Source organism: Callospermophilus lateralis, chromosome 13 (genome assembly GCF_048772815.1).
Source record: "Callospermophilus lateralis isolate mCalLat2 chromosome 13, mCalLat2.hap1, whole genome shotgun sequence".
Taxonomy (NCBI): Eukaryota; Metazoa; Chordata; class Mammalia; order Rodentia; family Sciuridae; genus Callospermophilus; species Callospermophilus lateralis.
In genome coordinates, this window is record NC_135317.1 from 101,788,308 (window position 1) to 101,810,875 (window position 22,568).

Genomic DNA, 22,568 nt, shown 5'->3' on the forward strand with positions numbered 1-22,568 from the left:
TCAGTCATGTGACTACCTTAAATATAAAAGACAGGACTTCATTTGATCTCCCAACCACTTGGCACCAAAGTGATCTGGTGATTTTCATTGTGGCTGGTGCTAGATGCTAGACCCAAAATCCTAAAGTTGCTTAATGAAAAACAGCAATGGGCTAGATCCAGAAAGAGGGAGTGGTGCCTATGGGACAGCCCAACTTTGAAAAGTCAAGGGACTCCGTGAGAGCTGAGAGAGAGACCTCATATCTGGAGTCAGAGCAGAAGGTGGACCAGTGTGGGCTGATTAAAAAACAAGGCTCAGTCAAGACACTCAGCTATAACCAGCAAGGAAAATGTACCTGAATTACCTGAAGCTAGAGAGAAGTTTCTGGAAGGACATAGAGTGTTTCATAGAAACCCAAGGTCAAAAGCACATCAGGGTCTAATGAAAGACTCAAATGACAAAATGGAATGGCAGGAAGTTACTCTAGAGCGTTCTAGAAGTTCCACATGGTCCCTCATCTCCCCTCCCCTGTTGTCCCCTCTTCGATCCTCTCCTCTCCTCTCCTCCTCCCTGCCCCATGCCATCAGATGTTTCTATTTCTGTATGAATATGATAGACAATGGCCACACCAGCTCCGGGTCCAACACAGGCTGCTTGGAGAACCAGGGTCCATGTGGTGCCAATTCCAGATCCTTGGGGGATATCAGCATTGACCAGATCAAACCAGAGCAATGAGGTCACACAGCAAATGCGAATCTCGAGTCTGGGCCTCCTCTTTTGCAGGTAGTGAGTAATTCTTGGGGAAGAGCTATTAGCCCTGCAGACATCCCACGAGGAGTGGAGAAGTGATCTTCCATTCTCCCAGGTTCTCCCTCTTCCTATTCCCCTTCTACATTCCCTGGCCCTCTCCCAGCATAATTCAATGTGAACAGCACCCAGCGGGTGCTAGAGCTGTAGATGCTGCGCCCTGTCGGAGACCAGCCAGTCTTCCCAGCCTTCCCCTCAGCTCCATGGTGCCAGAGGCCAGGGCTCATGAGGGCCATTCGCTGGAAACCTTGAGGACCTAGGTGTAACTGCAGTGTCCTTCCTTCTCAGAAATAGCCAAGCCCTGGAGGAGAAAACAAAAATGGCCCAGAGGACTGTGTCTTCCATGTTTCCTGGGCACAGAGGCACACATCTGTTGGGTTTGGTACAGTCTCAGCCACCGGGTTGTCTGGGTGTGAGTACAGCTGGACAGGGTCAGCTTTGGAACACTCACAGTGACCCCTGAGGTCTAAGTCTCAGACGTTTAGACAGGGTGGTCACTTCATAGACCTTTCCTGGGGGCTCCCTGAAGGTGGGAGCTGGGCACCAGAAGCTTGGTCCTCAAGTCCTTGTCCCATTTCCTGCAGAAAGAAATCGTTCTGAGTCTCTCAGACCAGGAAGTGCCTTCCCATTCCCAGACTGGGAAATGCCAGCCCCAGAAGCTACCGCATGGTAAAGGGAGAACTGGACCAACATCAGGAGAACCGAGTCCTACTGCCAAAGTGTGTTCCTCACTTTCCCTGTCTGTAAAATGGGATGCTCACACCATGCCCTCTTTGAGCAAGCTCACACCAGAAGGAGAGGGCAGATGCCAAAGGCTTATGCCCAACTGGTGACGTTTTGTTCTATTTGATCCTTCTCATTCAGTCATTGATGGGCCCACGCAGATCCTGGTTCGAGATGTCTCTGACACTGTGGCCTTTGTGGAGTGGACCCCACCTCGAGCTAAAGTTGATTTCATTCTCTTGAAATATGGCTTGGTGGGCGGGGAAGGCGGGAAGACCACCTTCCGGCTGCAGCCTCCCCTCAGCCAGTATTCAGTGCAAGCCCTGCGGCCCGGCGCCCGCTACACGGTGTCGGTCAGTGCGGTCCGAGGGGCCAACGAGAGCACGTCCACCACCACCGAGTTCACAACAGGTAAGGCTGCCGCGGGAAGAGGAGCACAGGGGGAGGGGGGAGCCAGCTGGTGGAGTCCTCACAAGAGGAGCAGGAAAGGAGTGGGGTGGTCAGTGCCAGAAGGAGGGGCATGGTCTGGGGCATCGCAGCACAAAGGAAAAGCAGGCACCAGAGTGAGCAGAACAGGTTCTGATCCTCGTTCTGCCAGCCAGACCAGCGACTGAGTCCTGTCCTCCGACGAGTCCCTGAGGTTTGCAAAATGACATTTGTAAAATGACACATTTATCTTGAAGACATTGGGGCCTGCGTCGAGCTAGCCCAAATGACAACTTGGGGACTGTTCGGGAAAGGTGCGTCTTGCTCGGGACGCTTCACAGCCATTTGTGGATATTGTTGTAGTCATTCTCTAAATCTGTAATGGCCGCATGGCCACGGTGGAGCACCTTGGCGTTGTTCAAAGCCCAACCTGACCCACCACAGGCCGAATGCAGGGCTGTGACTTGTCCTGTGTAAGCATCAGCATGGGCCACCCAAGCCCTGATTCCAGGGACGGGAAGCTGGAAGCCCACATGGTGCCTCCCAACCGCCATGGTGACCTCGGCCCCCTTCCCAAGGCTGTTAGCGTCAGAGAGCTTCACCAGCACTCGGGAAGGGCCAGAGCTCAGGTGACTCGCTCCGACTCTCAGTGCCCATTAGTCTGGCCAACTGTGGGCAAGAAAGATAGGCACCACCCAAGGGACCAGCTTCCTGGCACCCTGGCTCAGTCAGCAAGGCTCTGTGATCAGCTTAGTCACTGAGCCTTGTTAATCAGGATGGGCATTGGCCTCTCTGCCTTGGGGAGCATGTCAAGGTTCTCTGCTAACTGTAAGGGGTCCCAGGGATTGGAGGAAACTGATAACATCTGTAGGATCCAAGAACCAGCATCATCTGACAGTAGAAGAATCACTATTTCAAGCATCTTGCCTTGGATTGTGGCCTGAGATCCTGTCACGGGGTGGAGCAAGCCCAGGGACTTCCAGGAGGCTCAATGGCTAGCACTTCCTGCTCCACCTGGGTTTAAGTCATTGATAAATAAGGCAAAGAATAAGAGAGATAGACACCAAAACGTTCCCTAGGTTGGAGCGTGCAGCCAAGTATGACTGCCAGCTAGATTTGCAAGCTGACCAGCACTGTGGACCTGGGCTATCTGTCCATGTGTCAGACCTGGAGGCTACTTGGGTTAGGACTTAGAGCAAGAAGGAATGGGAAGAGACCTGGTCCATGGGGCAGCCCATCCCACAAGAGAGGGCAGTGCTGGACAGTGTCCAGGCTCTGCTGCAGAGCTGGCCATTAAGGCCACCCTCCCCAGTGACAGAGAAGCAGGAGTCTTTCAATGGGGTTCTTTCCACACAGAAGATTTTGCTTCTTAATAAAGAAGCAAACGTAGACACTGGCGAGCTGCAGAAGGCAGTACTTCATTCTGCAAGAGAACTTCCAGGTTATCTGTCTATCCTTTATCCAGACTCCACTCCCTCACCCAGGGGGTGGCCAGTGGTGATTTTTTCTGAACACATCCCCAGAGACTGAGTGTTCTCCCTGGAAAAGAGGAGCTGAATTCTGCCCATTTCTCTTCCCCTTCTTCTCCCTCATTTAACTAAAATATTCCTGGCAGAGTGTGAGGAAAGATGACCTGTGATATCCCCTCTCAGTTTGAGAATTCAACGTCAACCCCCACCATGCACGCACCACAGCACCTGCTCAGGATGGTGGTGTCTGCCCTGCGCAGTGCTGCATTCTTTTCTTAATTTCAGGAGAGTTTGTGTTTGGAAAGTGGTTTCTTTGTGCTCTGCTCTGATAAGGAGTTTGAAGAGGCAAAACAGGAGAAGAGGGCTGTCAAGCAGCGTGGTGAAAAGCAAATTCTTGATGTTCGGGTCAACAAGATGGAAGCAGGATTGGCCGGTGGCCCAGGAAAATTCCAATCAAGACAATTACATCCCGCCTCCATGGGCCCCCGGGGCTCAGCTCCCTGCTGCCCGCCTCTGCTCCATTCTCCCATTTCCGGTGCCTGGTGACTGGCAGCCGGGAGGTGGCTGCCTTCTCTGTGCAGCCTCGTCCTGTCCATCCAACCCACTCCCCTCTGCCTTAGGAGAGGGGGAGGGGAGAAGAGGCCGGAAGCCGCAAATAGCTTTGCAGACAGAGTCTCAAATTCGGGGTTGGCATGTGCCAGCTGAATGATGAGAGGGTACCCGGGCCCTCGCGGCAGGGCCCTTAGTCATTCCAGAACTCCGCTTAAATTCAAATTAACCAAAGTGCTTTTCCAGGTGATGGCTTCGACACTAGGAGCGCACTAATTGCACAGGCAATTAAAACAGAGATTTGCTTCCTGCATGGTGAGTGGGATATTTGCCTGGGTCTTAGCGCTGCTCTGAAAAATGAAAAGGCTCTGGATGGCAGCATCCCAAGCCTGTGGCAAGGGAGAAGCCAGCCCCATCCCAGGAAATCTGGAGCCCAGTCTCTTGAATCCCCACCCACAGCAGCCTGGCCTTCCACTGCCCTCAAGGGGGCGCCACCATCCCTGGGCTGTTGCTGTAAGGGGCATCTTTGAGCATAAGCCTGAAGCCACAGAGTTCAGTCACCGGTGCACGTGACTTAAATGCTTCTGGAATTCTCTTTAATGCTGATGTGGGTTCAACTGCGTCTCCTGAAAAGGTGTCGAAGCCCTAGTATATATGAATGTGACCTTATTTGGAAATAGGTTCTAGGCAAATTAAGATAAGGTCATTAAGGTGGCCTTAACCCAATACGACAATGTCCTTATGGAAAGGGGAACTTCTGACAGAGACAGACATGCCCACCAAGAAAATGCCACCTGAAGATGGGAGCGGAGACAGAAGCACCAAAACATGGCTGGCCACTCATTAGAAGACAAGAGAGGTCACCACACTCTCCCACGGCCCTCCAAAGGAGCAGCTCTGCCAACACCTCGATTCTAGACTTTTAGACAATAATTTTCTATTAAAATATCCAACTTGGGGTACCATGTCTGGGAAACTAATGGGAACACCAGGAAGGTTCAAGCCCCACCTGCTTTTCAGTGATTCCACTCTGGGATTCTCATAGAAATTCTTTCCCAAGTTCAACCAGGACAGTACTTACCTTCCCAGCCAAGATTCTGGCTGTGGATGGCAGAGGACATGGGGGCTTCCTGCCCCTGCAACACCAGCTGTCCTCAGCCAAAGCTGCTCTTCTCCCTGCATCACCTCACCCCAAGCATCCCAAGCCCCAAGGCTGAACAGCTGACGAGACTTTTGCAGAGGCTTTGAGTTAGAAAAAAAAAAACAGAGCTGATGGTGTTCATTCAGTGGCTTGGTGTGTATTTATTGAGCATCTGCTGGACCTAAGGGTGTAGAACAAACAAGACAAGACCTGGATCACATGCATGGCATACTCCTGGGGGGAACTGGCCAGTGAAAAAGAAAGAAATGTACAAGATCGTTGTGATGGTGAGCTCTGTGATGAGAAGTGAAATGGATGACGTGGAGGGGATCCGCTGGATCCAGCCGTTTGGAAAGGCTTTCTGAGAACATGACATTGTAACTAAGATCTCAATGACGAAGTCATTCAGGGATCTGGAGCTCATTCCAGGCAGATGCAGCAGCAGTCCACAGGCCCGAGGTAGGAATTAGCTTGATGTGTTTCAACAGTAGAAAGAAGGCAGACAGCCGGAGCCCCAGGGGTAGGGTAGAAGCAGGACAGGGTGATGCATGGGAGCAGGCAGGCCAGGTCAGCGGGGGCCTGCAGGGAGCTTCGGGAGCTCATGATGGGAGCAACAGGGAAGGCTTCAGCAAGGGAATCACAAGATCTAACCTGAATTTTAGAGTTCAGAGACACAAGTCCCTCCACGGCCCCCATTAGCCATCTACCTCTGCCTCTCGCCCCAGGCCTGCTGATGCAGTAGAGACCAGCTCTGTTCCCACCTAGAGGGGTGCCTCTCAGCCGCCCCTCCTAGCCAGGCCTCCAGACCCTGAGACCACAAGTAAGTCCACCTCTGCCCAAGCTCTTGTTCCAGGAATGAACTCTTTTAGGGTTGTTGGCATTGGAAGTGTCTACTCCCTTCACAGAAAACTCTGCCCCCATCCACAGGGCAAAAGCCCTAAGACGAAACCTCCCAGAACCGTTGGCAGTGAGTCCTCTCTGTGTCCTTATAAAAAGGGAATGTTTCCAAGGTCCGAGCACTAGGTGCAGGTCTCCCCCTGGACCCTAACCCAGCTGTTCTCGCCCCAGTTCAGGTCAGCTGCCACACCCCTCCCATGACACTCAGGGCCATGATGTTAGGCACATCCCCCCACGGGCTCCTCCACCCAACTGCCAGAGAAATAGCACACACAACGCATCAGGGATGCACAGCTCCCCTCGCTAAAGTACTTGGAGTGGAAAAACAGTTCTCAGAAAACAAGCTGCAGAGACATAAATCTGCTAAAAGATTCACCCAATTTACATCACTGAACAGAATACTTCTCACTCCCAAGCCTCTGCTTTTGGGTGGATTCGCAGCATTCTCGTCATTGCAAGAAGGATCCAGGATACTTGCTTTGCTTTTGCAGAGTATAGCAGCCCAGGGGAGGTTTGCTTGGAAGTAAAGGACTGGTCTGCTCCAAGTTAAATTTGAGTCTCAGTGTTTCAGGGTCACACCCAGAGATCCCCAAATGAGTCTGACAAGACCGTCAGTTCTCAGGGAGAGAAGCAGCTCCTTGGGGTTGTGGAAGAGATGCCAAAGCTGATAGTCCCTTCATTGCCCTGGAATTTGTGGAACCCCAAGAGCAAGCATTGGGGTGCAATACTGTTGGAACTCAGGAAGCGTTTCGGAGGCAACAGGAAGCCGGCCTAGGGTCTGGACACCTATCTTCACACCAGACGCCAGACAACCAACTTGACATGTATTGTCTAACTGTACGGTAACTAGAATATGGCATCATTTGCTCCTCTTACAGAAGTGGCCATCAAGTCCCAGTGAGACTGGAAGACTTGTCCACGACCCATTCCTGCAGGCATCAGAGCTGGAAATCAAACTGAAGCTTGACTCCAAAGCCCGTATTCTTTCTAGTACCTCACTTCCCCTGTCTGTGTTTTAATTTTCCAATCTGTAAACCTTTCAGCTATTTCTATACTAGTAAACTCCAGAAGGGCAGCTTGAAATCAACCCTCCTCCCTTTGCTTGATGTTCAAACCTGATTTTGTTCTCTTCCATTTTAATCACTTGAGGATTATCCCGGATTTCTCCTACTGGGGTTCCCTTTGCTTTGGAGTCTGTGATATTAGTTGGCTCATTTCCAAGCTTCTGGAACACTACTGGAACCCTTGGATGGTCATGGGGTATCATAAAGTGTATCGATGTCTAATTTCCAAGTAAAACCCTACAACCAGAACAAGGATTTGCTGGGACAGACCAAAAAGCCAGGGGCGGAAACCTGCTGCCAGACCTTGCCCAAGTGTTCCAGACCTATGCCTCAAATGTGAGGCAGAGGGTCAGGAAACGTGGGCTCTCACCAAAAAGATTTTTAAAATTCAAGGTGCACCACAGATGCACATTATCGAGTGTGATGATGGTGATGTCTGTCTGTTTGTAGAGATTGATGCCCCCAAGAATTTACGAGTCGGCTCCCGCACAGCAACCAGCCTTGACCTTGAGTGGGATAACAGCGAGGCAGAAGTTCAGGAATACAGGGTCGTCTACAGCACCTTGGCGGGGGAGCAATACCATGAGGTGCTGGTCCCCAAAGGCATTGGTCCAACCACCAGAGCCACCCTCACAGGTAAGTGCTGTCTCTTGGGGGCACAATGGTTGCTCAGTCTACACCCTCACAGCTCTCTCTCAGGCCACTCTCCCCAAAGCCAACCCATCGAGCTACTCTCGTCCCTTCCCTGAACCTCTGCAGGAACCTCCTCTTTGGGCCCATCCGATCCATCAAAACGGGGGGATCTTTTCAAAATACTTCCTTGGTGATGCCACCTCATTGTGCATACATTCTAGGGGCTGCCCATTGCTCTCAAGGCACACTAAAACCCTAAGCATGGCTGGCCTGCCCAGTCCCCTGCCTTCTCAAGTCCCACCCCTCCCCGTCCTCTGGTGCCCTCTCTGCTCCTGGCCCATGGGTCTAGGAGTCCCTCAGATGTGCTGTCCTTCCTGCGTGGTACTCTGCTCTTCTCTTACTTCACACTGGCTTTGCCTCCTGCCCCCAGTTCACAGGCCACTTTGCAAGAAGCCTGTGTAGTTCCCAAGGGAGGCCAGATCATGCTGTCCGCTCGCTCTCAGCACGGCTCAAGATGCCTCTGACCTGTGGGCATGACTCTTTGACCGTTGAGCTTCTCCCTAGACCTGGCGCTCCAGGGAAGCTGGACCACAATTTTTTTGTCTCATCATTGAATCCCCAGGGTCCATTACAGTATCTAGAATATTCTAGGTCCTAGAGCAGTATTTCTTGAAGGGATGAGTGAGTGGAGCTGCAAAAGTTTACTCTGATTGGAACATAGAGTGTGAGAGGCCAATGACAGGGTGAGAGCCTGGTCATCCTTATATACCCTGTAAAAACTTGGGGGTTTATTCTAGAGGGCAATGAGGAGCCATTGAGGGTGTTTTAAATAAGGTGATGTAATTACTGTTTGTATGAAGAGAAGGTCAAGGGCAGAGGCTGGTCAGGGGGCCATTGCTGGGGTTAAACAAGAGAAGTGGTGGTGTGGACTAAGGCAGTGCCCACTGCCCACCACACCTGGCTGGAGAACAGTGCCGACTCCTGTTGGGCCCTTCAGCACGCCCTTCCTAGAGAGCCTGCTGCCAGACCTTGCCCAGGGAGGGCGACTGCAAACGCAGGGCCTGGGTCCTGATGAAGGCCATGCTGAGCGGTCCTGGCCCGGGGCCCCCCGAGGGCTCCCAGACAGTCTGTTTGACTGGTCTTGGCTTCCTACAGAAGTGTCTGCCATCTTCCTAGTCAAAAGTTACCCAGCAAAGAGTGGACCGCAAACCAGGGGGGCACAATCAAAGCTGTTTTCCTCCTGAGCTGAAATCCCAGACCTCCTTGCCACAGTTATAGCTTCTTTCATCTTCACAGAAACCTCATGAGATAGGTCCTGTTAGCAACCCCACTTTATAGATGAGGAAACGGAGGCCCCAGGAATCTGGACACTTGCCAGGTTCACAGAGCTAGCAAGTCCGCGGCTGTGATTGGACTGGGTTCCCGAGTCCCGGTCCAAAGGTTCTCCTCCCACCGCTGCTGCGTCCCACAAACGAAGCCAAATGTAAGGGACGGTCAGGATTCAAATGCCACAGGCCATAAGGGATAGGGAAATTATTACTGAGTAGTGGGTTTAGATAGGTTAGTATGTTGTGCTAGAGTGGGGCTGACGAAAAATCACACACAAATACACACACGCACACTCACACAATGTCACACGATTATCTCAGGGAGCTCACAGCTGAGGAGATTTAGGAAGGCAAATGTCCTTATGTGATTAGAGGTATGTAAGGAGACCAAGTCAAGGACATGCCACTGGCTGAGACTCCAGCTATGAAGGTCACTTGCTCTCTTGCAGCAGTATCTGGAGGAAGAAAAGGAAGGGCCCCAAGGAGAAAGAGGGGAGGGAGCAGTGTGATCTGACCTCCAAGCAGCAGAGCTTTCTCCCTCCCAGCCCTGCTGTACCCTAAAGAGGAAATCTTGGCAGCCTCCAAGGTCTCCAGAGACCCTGGGCCCGGTGACACATTTGGAGCCCAGCCTTTAGACTTGAATCCAGGCTCACCCCTTCCTGCGGGTGATTTGAGCCACCAGCAAGACCTCTCGGCCTGTGTTTCTCCCTCTGTAAAGCAGGGCTGCCACCACTCACCTCCCAGGGTCACCATGAATCTTCCATGAGGTCAAGTATGTAGGGAGTTCAGGGAAGAGCTGCTATCACTGAGCGTCAGAGGTCATTGGGAAGTTTGTACTGTTCTTCTCCTCCAGAGCTCAGCCGGAGACCCATGACAGCCTGGTCACTTCTGGGTACACACGCATTCCCCCGTTTATTCCCACAAAATACCACCGATGGCCCTTGGACTGCAGAGGCCTTGTCTCTGAGGCCCACGTTGGCCCTTTGCTGTGGGATCTGGGCCTTCCCGGACTCTGTGGGCCCTGAGTCATTCCAAGGGCTGCAGCAGCACACCCCACCCCATCCCCCTTCACAGACCTTGCCCTTTGCCACACCGAGCCCAGCTGGGCTGCAGCACCAGACATCTTCCCCATCATTCTCTGAGCAGTTCCCTCTGGAGTAGGAACTTGTTTCTGAACAACAGACTCAGTGTCTGCCATGAGAGTCCCCGGCTCTGATGGCTTCTTGTCTTAATGATGAGTCTGTTTTGGGCTCAGCCTCTTGGGTGGGTTGGTGTCTGCTTGGCCTGTGAACCACACCTGGAGCTCCTAAGGGTCCCGGAGTGTTCTCCAAGGCACCTCCAGGTTAGAACTTGGCACAGGGACTGTGGACATCACTCTGATGCTGAGTAGCAGCAAAGACAATCAGCCATCACGGAAGACCTCCTGGAGGAGAGAGGAAGGGGATAGAGACCCAGCCAAGAAAGGAGATCTGGGCCCCTGCTGAAAGGTGGTCAGGAGGCAGCCCCTCTGCCTGGGACCAGTACAAGTTGTCAACACCACTCTGGTTACTGCACCTGCCGTGACTCCTCTGTTGGGTCATCAGAGAGGCCTGTGTGGGTACCACGTTTACCTGGAAGGCAGAGGAGTATGCCCTCGGCCACCTGTGCTCTCTCCCCAGACCTCCCTCATGCACAGAGGCCACCCTTGAGGGTCCCCAGGACCAAGGGAACAAAGGAGATATGAACTGGCCTGTAAGCCCCCTCAAGGGCCTTGCCAACAGCCACCTGACCAGCCAGCAAGCAGCTCACCAGAAAAGCCACCAACAGGCTCAGAAACCCAGGGCCTCAGTCCCTTTAGACATCACAATACAGCACAGGACTGCAAGGAAAGAAGACTTAGGGCCAGCCACAGGTGAAATACTCACACGTGCACAGACACATGCACATTCACCCAACCACTCACACACACATTCTCAAATACACAAATCACAAAGGCACAGGCACAGCTGCACTCACCTCCCACCTGCACTCACACACATGTACCATGCACACACACATGCAATCACATGTCTTGTGCACACGTGCGTGCTGGTGTGTGCAAGCGTGTCTTTATCAGGTGATGTGATCGGCCACCTTCCAGGCCTCTGGTTGCCAGGGGATGTGGGTGCAGGCCCACATCCCGGTAGGTGTATCACTCTCCATGTTCACTCAGGCCCTGGTGGGGTGGTGGTGACATGGTGAGGTCCTCAAGGTGCAGAAGCAGGGGACCATGCTTGTCCATGGGAGGATCTTCTTCAAGGAACTCCCGTCCCCTTGCCAGCCAGGCCCTCGGGCTCCACTGCACCCTGTCTGCACTTCCTCATGGCGGCACACAAATACCACATCAGCACCAGGCCCTCAGTGCCCTGTGGGCTCTCCTGAGAGGGGTCAGGGTGCTGGGCCTGAAACCAGGGCCAGAGTGTGTTCAGCCACCTCTGGGTAAGGACACAGTGACCCCAAGTGGTCACTTTGATGAGGCACCCTCTAAACACAAGGTCGTTTCTGGGGCTTCGAGGGCAGGACAGTGGGAGTGGGCTGCAGAGACCCAAGCAGAAGAGGAAGGCGTCCACACACCTCCTCATGGAGCTGGGACACGGGAAGCCTGTCCCTTCTAGTGTTAAAAGCCTTGGGAAAGGGGTCCAGGAGAAAAGTCAGCCGGGGATGTCTCAGTTTCTGCTTTGGCTTCTTCAGCAAGGAGCACTTGTTTAGAAAAAGCTCTTGTTTACAGAAATGGGGTGTGCCTGCAGGATGGGGCTGATGAGCCATGATCCTCATTAATTTCACTGGCAACAAGAAAGTTCCCTCTGAGAATGCTCGTTATTGCTATTCTTCTTTGCACGTATGGGTTTAAAATCAGGATGGAGTGGACAGCTCCTCTTGATACTTGAACATCATTTATACTCCAAAGAGCAAGGGATGTCCTCAAAAGCCTACCTCATCCAGGGAAACCTGCAGAAATATCTTCTTATGCAAGAACCTTGGGGGCTTAGCTCTTCATTTAACCAACAAGTAGATCCTGGCCTACCTGGTGAGATTTCAGGGGCTGTCAGAAGACCCCCTATCTCCAAGTATCTCTCCATCTATGAAATCTCTAGTTTTTCCAAATTACACCACTGGGAAATTTGCCTGTGGTGGAGTCTGATATTAGGTTCATGAATAATTTTAATAGATCTACCTTGGCACATGCTGTTCTCTCTGCCTAGAATGTCCTCCCCAGCCAACTGGCCACAAGACCCTTCAAAACCCGGTACAGACATCCCCTCTTGGAAATCTCCCTATCACCATGGGCACCATGCTACTTCTGCTTCCTATATATTTTTCCACTATACTGCATGCTGAAAAAAAAATGAGATCCTTTATCTTAAAGACCTAAGATTACCGTAAAGAGACAGACATGAAAACTAACAATAACCACTGAAAACATAATTGCTATTGAAACTAAGAAATTAACTGCAAACGCCTTTGGGACAGGGTTCTCAGTTTGTCCCTCTTTGTGTAGGCAGGAATCCAGTGTGCTAGGGCCAACTCAATCCCTGTCCCCAGAGAGGGGACTTGAGCTTCAGCCCAGGGATTTGGGAGATGGAAGGGTTCATATTTCTTCATGCTCACCTGAGCCCAACCAAGGCAGCAGTCCACAGGCACCTCACTCTTGCTTTTGCTGAGCAAGAGACAGCAGTGACCCTTCTCAGGCCTCCTTCCCCCGGAACCACCCTGTTTTCCCCACTAGCAGCAGCAAGTGTGCGAGGAGGCTTCCTAAACAGGAGGGGAGGTGTTCTGCCTGTGTGTCACCACAGCCCTTGTGGTGCAGGTGAGCTTTGCTCCTCTCACTGCTCTCAGCCCTAATTTGCCTATTTCTGCTGACTCTGTCCCATTCTGACCCCCAGAGAACTCTATTTCCTTCCTCCACCTAGCTTTCAGGCCCAACTCAAGTCCATTCTTGGACTCCAGCCTGATCCCATACCCCTCTGCAGTGGCTCTTAGCAGCCCACAGTGTGGTACCCCATCACTTTCAGATTCCAAGTCACTTTGTCTAGTCCCTACTGCCAACCTATTACACTCTTAGGGACAGGGACCAGAAAGAACAAGGGACTTGGGTTCTAAACCTGGCTTCCTCCACACCAGCTTTGTGATCTTAATCAGGAATGGGCTTTTCAGAGCCCCTTTCTCATGAGCAGAGTCCTCCCAGCAGAGCCACAGGAGAATGAAATAAGGTGCCGTGTGTGATCTCCAAGAAGTTGCAATTATAGCCGTGTTTGTTGCCATCAGAAACCCAAAACCTCTTCATTTTTCACCCCTTCTTCCCTCCCTCCCTTTCTTCTTCATTATACTTGTAGATTACCTTTGGCATGTCGCTCAGTGCTTGGCCTCTCATGGGTGCTCAGTAAATAATTAATTTGCTTTTTCAGTTCAGATTCTTTTGATTCCCGGAAGGGCAAGGGCAGTGACCATTCAGCTTGCTGGTATCCCCAGCCCACAGCCTTGTGCCTGCCACAAAGGGTGACCTCAATAATATTTGTCGAGCAGATGACCTGTATGCTGAGGGGTCCAGAGAAGCACAGGAAGGTGTGTGGGGAGAGTGGGGAACATGTCGACCTCCAGCCGGAACACGGGAAAGTCCGTAAGGGATGGAGCACAGTGGCTTCCCATGAGATAAATTTTCTGAGCTTTGGTTGAGAAAGAGAACAGACCATTTATGTGCTGCCACTTGCAGGAGATGGATGGAAAGGTAAAGGAGGCGTCGATGGAGAGCTAAGGGGTCTTTAAAGTAAGAAATCCCTAGGGGTCCTGGGAGCGCTGATGGAGGTGTCCTGGGTCTGTCTCCTGTACACATTTTCTTTTCCAGCAGAACTGCATCTTACTTGCCGGCAAAGAGCAACAATTCAGTGATAGCGCAGGAAGAAAGCTGCGAACAATCAAAGGCAGGCAACAGGCACAAACCTAGCAGCGAGTACCACTCCCCATTCCCGAGGCAGGAGACCTGGGAGGGAGTGCCTTCAATGCGGCTCTGCCATTTTCTGGGAGAAGACGATTCTGTCGTAAATTATTGAACATTTCATTTAAGCTTCATAAATAAGAAACTCGGATGGAAACGTTGCATGTTAGATCCGTTTGGCAACATATAATTTCTGTCTTTCTCCCTCAATCTGTCACCCTTCATCTACCGCGGAGAATTTCTACTTCATTATAGGCAATTGAAGGTCTCAATCAGTTGCCTGAGAATAGTAGTTTATGTCCCAAAGGTAATCTAATTTCTCCAACCCAGGATGTACCTGGGACTCACTGAACCTATTGACAGAAGTAAATGTGTGCTTTGAAAAGATCCAGGGTGTTGCAGTCCCTGCTCCATCTAGAGACAGGTGCTTCCTGAGCCAGGGCAAGCTCCTCCACACTGACCCCTCGACTCTGAATCTTTGGTTCCTGACAGAGTCAACAGGTTAAGCCTGAGCGACCCAACAACTGCAGGTGTACCAAGGACCACCCTGTGCCTGCCTAGGGTACTTTATATAGCTCTCAAGACCACCTACCCCAAAGGACTCAAAATCCTGGAGTAGTTTTCTTTGCTAGATAATAATAACATTGGCTACGGTCACTATGGGCCAGGTGCTTAATCCTCACATAGATGGATCTTAGTATTATTCCCATTCTACAGAAGTTGAGACCTTAAGGTGGTAAGAATTCAGCTGTACCCTGTGGAAGGTGGCAGACCTCCATATAAAAACAGTGCGTCAGAATTCAACTTGACCTCCACTTTAGAGACACACCTGACATATTAGAGAAAGAAAGAACTAAAGGTTAGGAAAGTGGTCGAGCTGGTTCAGAAGTTGATCCTAATGCCTTCCAGACTGCATTCTTTCCATTCCTTCCAGGGAACGTGGCCAATACCACCAGGTAGTTTCTTCCACAAGCACCATGGAGGTGTGTAGAGTGTAGCCTGTACCAAAGCTGTTGTTGGAGGGGTCTGGTTACCATGCAGCCTTCCCCTTGACTAATCCAAGCCATTTGGTAAAGGAGGATGGCTCAAAGCATCCCCTATCAAATTGGACTGACCTCAGGAATCTCAGGGCGGTCACAGCTGCCCTGGGAATCCAGGGAGTCTGGCAGCAGGAGATGGTGGGAGTGGAGGAGTGCTTCTCAATTCTCCTGAAAGCCCGGCACTCTCAGGCCAAAAAGTCTGGGAGTCATGGTTTCTAGCTTATCATAGACTTCTTCTGTGCCTCAATTTCTTTTTATAAGAAAAAGGTATATTGAGTTGCATACCATTCTCTGAAAATGCATGTCCACCAGAACCTGGAGATGTGACCTCCTTTGGAAACATGGCCTCTGGAGACGTAATCTAGTTAACATGAAGTTATACTGGATTAGTGCAGGCCCTGAACCCCATGAGACTGTTGTTCTTGTCAGAGGAGAAGTCACACACACACACACACACACAGAGAATGCCATGGGACCCAGAGGCGGAGGGTGCGGTATTCAGAGGTCCTCCAAAGAATGCATTGCCAGAGAGAGGCCACAGAGCCTTCAGAGGGATCACGGCCCTGCTGACCCTTGACTTCACACTTCCAGAACTTTCTGTAGTTTCAAGTAACCTGTTTGCAGGAATTTATAACAAAAGCCTCAGGAAACTAATATAGATGGAGAAAGCACAGCCCTCCCACCTCCCTCTCAAGGAGGTGGTGAGGCTCCAGGACACATTCAATTCTGAAAAGCGTGAGTCGTGTTACATAAATGGCAGGATAGCATTATAATAATCCCTGGTTCTGGAGAGCCCACACAAGGTCCCACAAAGAGCTTAGCAGGACTCGGAATGACCCTTGGAGATCCCAGGGGTGATCATTTGATTTTGTTGCATCAAATCACAGTCACCATAAATGGGAATGAGTCTGACCCCTGTGGTGGTAGATGGAATAGTGGTCGCAAGATGTCCACTTTCTCATCCCGAGCACTTGTGAACATGTCATCTTACATGGCAAGAAGGGCTTTGTGGACGTGGTGAATTAAAGACCTTAAGACAGGCAAGTTTTCCTGTACTGACCAGATGGATGCAGGGAGGTTGGAGTCAGAGCAGATGTGATAGTGGAAACTGAGATCAGAGAGAGACAGAGAGAGAGAGAGAGGGAGAGAGAGAGAGGGAGAGAGGTGATAATGCTAAGCTGCTGGGCTTGATGAAGGATCAGGGGGCCATGAGCCAAGGAATGCAGACAGCCTCTTGAAACTGAGATAGGCAGACAAGTGGCTCCTCCCACGAGCCCCCAGGAGGAGCGCAGCCCTGCTGAACCCTGTGGGTCTTCAGCTCTCCTGGACCAGGAGATCATAAATGTGTGAAGTTGTGGTAATTAGTCAGTAAAAAACTAATACACCAGTCAAACAAGCTGGTCTGAAAATGAATGTGCCAGAGGGTAGGAAGAGACCCCAGAGAATTCTGGGAACCCGGCCACAATCCTTAATATAAAGCCCAGAAGGATGCCCTGAGAGGCACACGCCCTGTGGTCAGACAGTTCTGGCATTTCCGTCACCTCCAGGAGTTACCAGAAGTGGCTCTAAAGTGGGATCCATAGTGTTAAGCACTCTGGGCCTGCATTGCTGCATTGCTGATGTTGGGGGGAGCCTACTCTCCCCCAGTTTATGATTTAAGCAAGAAACCCCTTCACGAGTTCTAGCCAACTTGAAACTCTAAGTACAGAGGGAGACCTTCTAGAGGTGACCACACCTCTGGAGGTCACTGACAAGGGCAGCCTCATTGCCTGTCCAAGACCAGCAGCAGGAAGGAAGCTTTGCACTGGCCGGTTCATTCTGTTGGCTTGGACGGATTTCCTGAGCAGTGAAATGATATTTACTAGGTAAAATTAGGAGCAGACTCATGGAAGACGAAAGGTAAGATCTGAACAGAAGCCTGAGCTCATCTTCCTTCGCTCCAACCTTCCCACGCCCTACCCCCAACACATGCACACTAATGTTTGCTTGTGCCTCTGCTGATAGATCTGATACCTGGCACCGAGTATGGAGTTGGAATATCTGCCGTCATGAACAATCAACAAAGCGTGCCGGCCACCATGAATGCCAGGACAGGTGAGTAGGAGGGTGGTGCTGAGGGAGGCTAGGCAGCCCTGCAAGCCTGTAGAGACAGGCATCTCCTGGCACCCGAGAACAGGGCCCTGGTGACAGTTATCAACCTAGTGACAACAGCCACTCGATGTCCAATTCTAACATCAGACATGCAAGACAGAGTCCTACTCTCCCCATCATGGACCTGTGCTTGGTCCTCCAGACCTGAAGAGCTACCCCGAGCAGTGCAGAGCCAAGGTGGAAAACCCCAGGTAGGTAGGTTCCACTGCAGCTCCATTTCTATCTAGAACACCCACAGCAGGCAGAACAGGGCATCTGCAGTCTGCATCAAAAAACAGTCCCTCCAAGAGGTCACTGGTGAGGAGGTCTAACTTGGAAATAACCTATAAAATTCAAAGGTAGTAGAAAAATCCATTAGAGACCCTTGCTGCTCTGGAACCAGAAGTTTTGCTTCTAAATCCTGAAGAAATCTCAGAGTTACTCCAGGAGCTTAGATACAAAACAGCCTGGGCAGGACTGGGCTGGGGATTTGGGACCAATCCCTGTTCCTGAGGTTCAGTGTAGCACAGACAACCTCACTGCCGAAGCCCAACGACAAGGCTCTCCAGGAGTGCTCAGATCTGGCCACCTGTTAGCCAAGTCAAAGTGACTCAGGGACAAATGGGAGAGCCAAGGGAAGCTACCACTGCCAGGAATGGGTACCCCTACTTGGCAGCAGCTCCTGTTGGCCTGATGAGAGGCCATCAGGGTTGGCCTACTGAGAAAGGCAGAGTGAAAATTAATATGAAGAACTTAAAAAAACAGCAGCCAGCTTTGTCCCAGAGGTGGATGTATTCCAGTGGCGTTGGAGCTAATATTGCCTTTCTACAGATTGTCTATCTCTTTGCCAAGACATTGGCCATCTTTCAAAAAGAAACTGCTTAACAAAATGTGAGACAAGTATCAGCAATGACAAGCTAAGGCTCACGGTCAGCAGGCCTGCTGATACTGGGAAACACAGGGTAGTCCAGGGAAGACTGGTCATCCTGAGGAACCCTGTATAAAATAAGCCACTTATGTTGATCCACAGAACTGGACAGTCCCAGAGACCTCATGGTGACAGCCTCCTCAGAGACCTCCATCTCCCTCATCTGGACCAAGGCCAGCGGCCCCATTGACCACTACCGAATTACCTTTACCCCATCCTCTGGGATTGCCTCAGAAGTCACTGTGCCCAAGGACAGAACCTCGTATACACTGACAGATCTGGAGCCTGGGGCAGAGTACATCATTTCCATCACCGCGGAGAGGGGTCGGCAGCAGAGCTTGGAGTCCACTGTGGATGCCTTCACAGGTACCAGGGCAGCAGAAGTCCCAGCCAGGTTCAGGGATCTGTGCATCTTAGTGGCAAGAAGGTCCTCTAAGCTGTCCACCCTTCCAAAGCCCAATTGCCTTCAGAGAAAGAGAGATGGGTTGAAAAAGAAGACATGGAGGAGAAATAAACAAGCATGTCAAGAGAGAATGGTTAGGAGTAAAGGGAAGGGGTGGGCAGGGATGCCACATGCCTGGAAATTGGTGTCTGTTTCCTATGAGCCTGGACAAAGGAGCTGATCCTCTCCATCTTTCCCTGACCACACTCAGTCAGTGGGCACTCTGAGGACCCATGGATCACATTAAGTCCCTTCCAGGATGGAGTTCAAGTCCTGGACCAGTACCAAAGAGTTTTCTGGTTCTTATCAGAACTAACTCTTCAATGTACAGTTTGGAAAGGAAGGGTGGACAGCACTGGGGTGTGGGGAAGTGGAGCCCTTAGGAAGGACAGGAGCAAATCCTTGCAGTCAAGTGGCTCTTCTGACCCAGCGGCCCCCGCCTCATGTGTTTCAGAACCATCCACCTTCTGTGTTTTGCAGGCTTCCGCCCCATCTCCCACTTGCACTTTTCTCATGTGACCTCCTCCAGTGTCAACATCACCTGGAGTGACCCGTCTCCCCCAGCAGACAGACTCATTTTGAACTACAGCCCCCGGGATGAAGAGGAAGAGATGATGGAGGTCTCCTTGGATGCCACCAAGAGACACGCTGTCCTGAAGGGTCTGCAGCCAGCCACCGAGTATATCGTGAACCTGGTGGCTGTCCACGGCACAGTGACCTCAGAGCCCATCGTGGGCTCCATCACCACAGGTGAGACTGAAAGACTGGGCAGCAGTGGGTGAAATTCAATGAAATTTCAAAAGGCGGCAGGGTTGGCCTCTACAGCTAAAGAGGGTCGGTGAGCCATCCTGGAACTGTTACTTCTTCCAGTGTTGCCTTAGATGATAAGATGGGAAGCTCCTGTTTGGAAGGTAGGATAGACACAATGTCCTGAGGAGGTCAAGGCTTGAATGCATTGGTCTACAGATCTACCTCTCCAGTAGAAAGCCCCAGAGAAAGCTAGTCTCCCCCAAGGAACCTCGACAGTGAAGAGACACCTGTTCCTGGTTAGGAGAGCCACCTCCCAACTTCCCAGATGATGCTTCCTCAGAATCACACAGAAGTGACATGCAATCATGCAGGGCTGACCTGACACTCAGGCGGACTCACACATTGTTTGGGAACACAGGCACACGGAGACCATCTGGATCGTGTCCACCTCATCATTCCCAAATGCAATTCCAAATATGAGGTGTCTGTGGGTAAGAAGGTGTGCGTTCTGGTAGTTTCCTGCATTACTGACAGGAACTCACAAACTGGACGAGTGGGTTAAACACTCAGCTGATTTGACCTTGCAATTTCTTAGCAGTCAAAAAAAATAAAAGTATCCAGCATAAATGAAATACAATTTAGGAAAATGGATTTGTTCTGGACTTGTGCTCCAAAATCACTTTATAGTCAGTAGGAAGTTTTTCCAAATAGAACCTAAGGTGGCTGCTAAAAAATAACAGATAAGAGCAAGTTGGGTTTTTTCCAAGAGAAGTTTACCCCAGAAAAAATAACTGTGTTATTCTGAATTCAAAACAAATGATGTGGACTTAAAAGAAAGTTCTAGTTGGCCTTTAGATGAATCATATTTGCTGCACAGGTGCAGACCTTGCCACCTTGGCTTGGTGTTGTTAAAACCTTCTCCATGAGCACCACTTTGACCACATCTTATGGGTTTCAGGTGAAACATCAGCCTGACCATGGTATCCAGGCTGCCCCGTTATATCCCAGTGTTTTGTCTGCCTCTGAGGCACATCAGCTCTTGGTCAACACAAACTAGGAACAGAAATTCCTTTTTCACATCATGTTGTCTGGTCTTTTCCCCACCCTCACCTGGGACTTTGTAGGAATTGACCCTCCCAAAGACATCACAATTAGCAACGTGACCAAGGACTCGGTGATGGTGTCCTGGAGCCCTCCTGTTGCACCTTTTGATTACTACCGAGTGTCATATCGACCCACCCAAGGTATTCAAGTAATTTGATTTCTCAAAGATGAATGGGGTTGGAGCTGGGTAGAAATTATTATGGGGAAAGTATGGTATCCCTGTGGACATTAGGCCCTGCCTGTGTTCTTCCCCCTCCTGTGGCATGCTCCCTCAAAATGAGAATGTGTCCATGAGGAGCCGCCCAGAAACCTTGTGCTTACCAACTCCTCTCAAAATAGGAGTGAGTACATTCACCCAGACATCGGGCCCTTCACCAGCAGAGGAAGCTGGTCACCAGTATCTAGATTCTGCAATGAGATAAAAGAGCTCCTAACAGAATCTGCTGAGAGCCAGGACCATGCACTTTCCAGAGAGGAGAAAGCCCAAGACTAGAATCTCAAGAATAGTTGAAGACCCCGCAAAGCCAGAAGCAGCTGTGATGTGGTCCTCGTCCTGCTGCTCCAGCCACGTTTTGAGTCAGGGGAAGTTGGCCCAGCCTGGCCTGCACCCTGGCATTCCTTGTTGGTGCACAAGGCACTGGTGATGAGGTGGGGGTGTGCCCACTTCCTGTGGGGGGCAGGACAGCTTTCCAGGCTAGCCTGTCTCTGGGCTGCACAGACTCTTTACAGCTACGCACTCTAAACTGATTCAATGTAATTGCCTCAAAGAAAACTGGGCTGTTAGAAAACCACCCAATAAATAGCTCATTTCTCTTTGTTTCAAGAAGCCCATAAAATGAAGGCGTGGGACAAGCATGCAAGTTCTCTTTGAGCTTGAACATTTCCAGCCCATAAACCACTCGTTTCCCCCTCCTCACATCCAGTGCTGGGTCCCAAATCCATCTGTGCTTCATGACCCAGTGCCCCATGTAGACGGATCACATTGATGAGGAAGCAGCAAGGTTTTAATGGTGGATTCTGCTCTTCCTTAGTAGGACGGCTGGACAGCTCAGTGGTGCCCAATACAGTGACAGAATTCACCATCTCCAGGCTGCACCCAGCCACTGAATATGAAATCAGCCTCAACAGTGTGCGGGGCAGGGAGGAGAGCGAGCGCATCTGCACTCTGGTGCACACAGGTAGGCACGACCCCTGATGGCAGTGGACCCGCCATGGACTTAGGCGCCCAAGAGCAAGTCATGTGAGCTCACACCAAGAACCTTAGCTCTGGGCTCTGAGGTGCCATTCTCAGGTCTCCTCCCTGTGCCAGGAGGGACAGTTTGTGACTTCTCTCCCCACTGATGGTCTTGTCTAGTAATAGAATTTAGAGTCTCCCTGTTGGTGTCTTATTGGTTGAGATGAGGAACTTTCATGGAACTTCCAATATGAATAATGGCTGTTCAAGGACACATGATGCAGGTGAATTCCAGAACAGACAAGTCAATTATCCCATCTTACTTTTAAACAGACTCAGGGAAGGAAACCTCACCTGAGAGAAGAAAACAGTTGTCACTCCAGTGACAGGAAGCTGGGGTCATGAGGTTCTTCATCATGGATGGCCAGAAGACACCAAGTGGCTGCCTTTGCTCTTGCTTTTTGCTCCTGAGAGGAGCTGGCACCAGCGGCCATGAGTCCCTCACCCGTGGCGAAGGCGGTGGAGGTGACGCAGCTCCACGTGGCATCCTGGGCCACCTGCAGGGGCGCTTTGTAGTCCGAGTTCTCCATCAAGTCCTCCCATTAGACCCAGGTGCCTCCTGCATCCCAGTCAGCTCCTGTGTGGTGAGCTCCAGGATGGGAGGCAGAAGGGAGCCACCAGCTTGCCACACGGGAAAGTGGCCAAAGGAAGTCCCCATCCCAGTCTTCCTCCTAAAAAATGAGCCCACTGGATGAGCCTGAAGGCAAGACCCCTTAGGCAGCTCCCCTGCCCCTCCCTCTCTGGCCCCCCTGACCGTGGACTATGCAGAATCAGCAAAGGTTAGCTGTGGAAGTCACTAGAAGGCACAGCCCACTTTTTCTTCCAGACCACCTCCTAGTTAAGCCAGAGCACAGAGGGAAACATGCAGATGGCCTCGTTACGGGAACACCTGGGTTTCCCGAGGGTGCTTCATTCCCCTTGAGAATGGTGTTTCCTGAATGAGGCAAATGTGCCTTGGAATTCCTCACTGCTT

At 51.1% G+C, this 22,568-nt stretch overlaps 1 protein-coding gene across 2 annotated transcripts in view; it reads left to right on the forward strand.

Moving 5' to 3' along the window:
* The window catches only part of Tnr (tenascin R), a 71,493-nt gene that overhangs the window by 17,481 nt on the left and 31,444 nt on the right, over nt 1-22,568 (forward strand). For both annotated transcript variants that reach the window (XM_076831635.2, XM_076831636.2), the window contains 7 exons: nt 1,651-1,920; nt 7,506-7,691; nt 17,012-17,101; nt 18,168-18,431; nt 18,988-19,257; nt 20,382-20,501; nt 21,393-21,539. In XM_076831635.2, the coding sequence (XP_076687750.2) occupies nt 1,651-1,920; nt 7,506-7,691; nt 17,012-17,101; nt 18,168-18,431; nt 18,988-19,257; nt 20,382-20,501; nt 21,393-21,539 (1,347 nt within the window). The remainder of the gene's footprint in view (nt 1-1,650; nt 1,921-7,505; nt 7,692-17,011; nt 17,102-18,167; nt 18,432-18,987; nt 19,258-20,381; nt 20,502-21,392; nt 21,540-22,568) is intronic.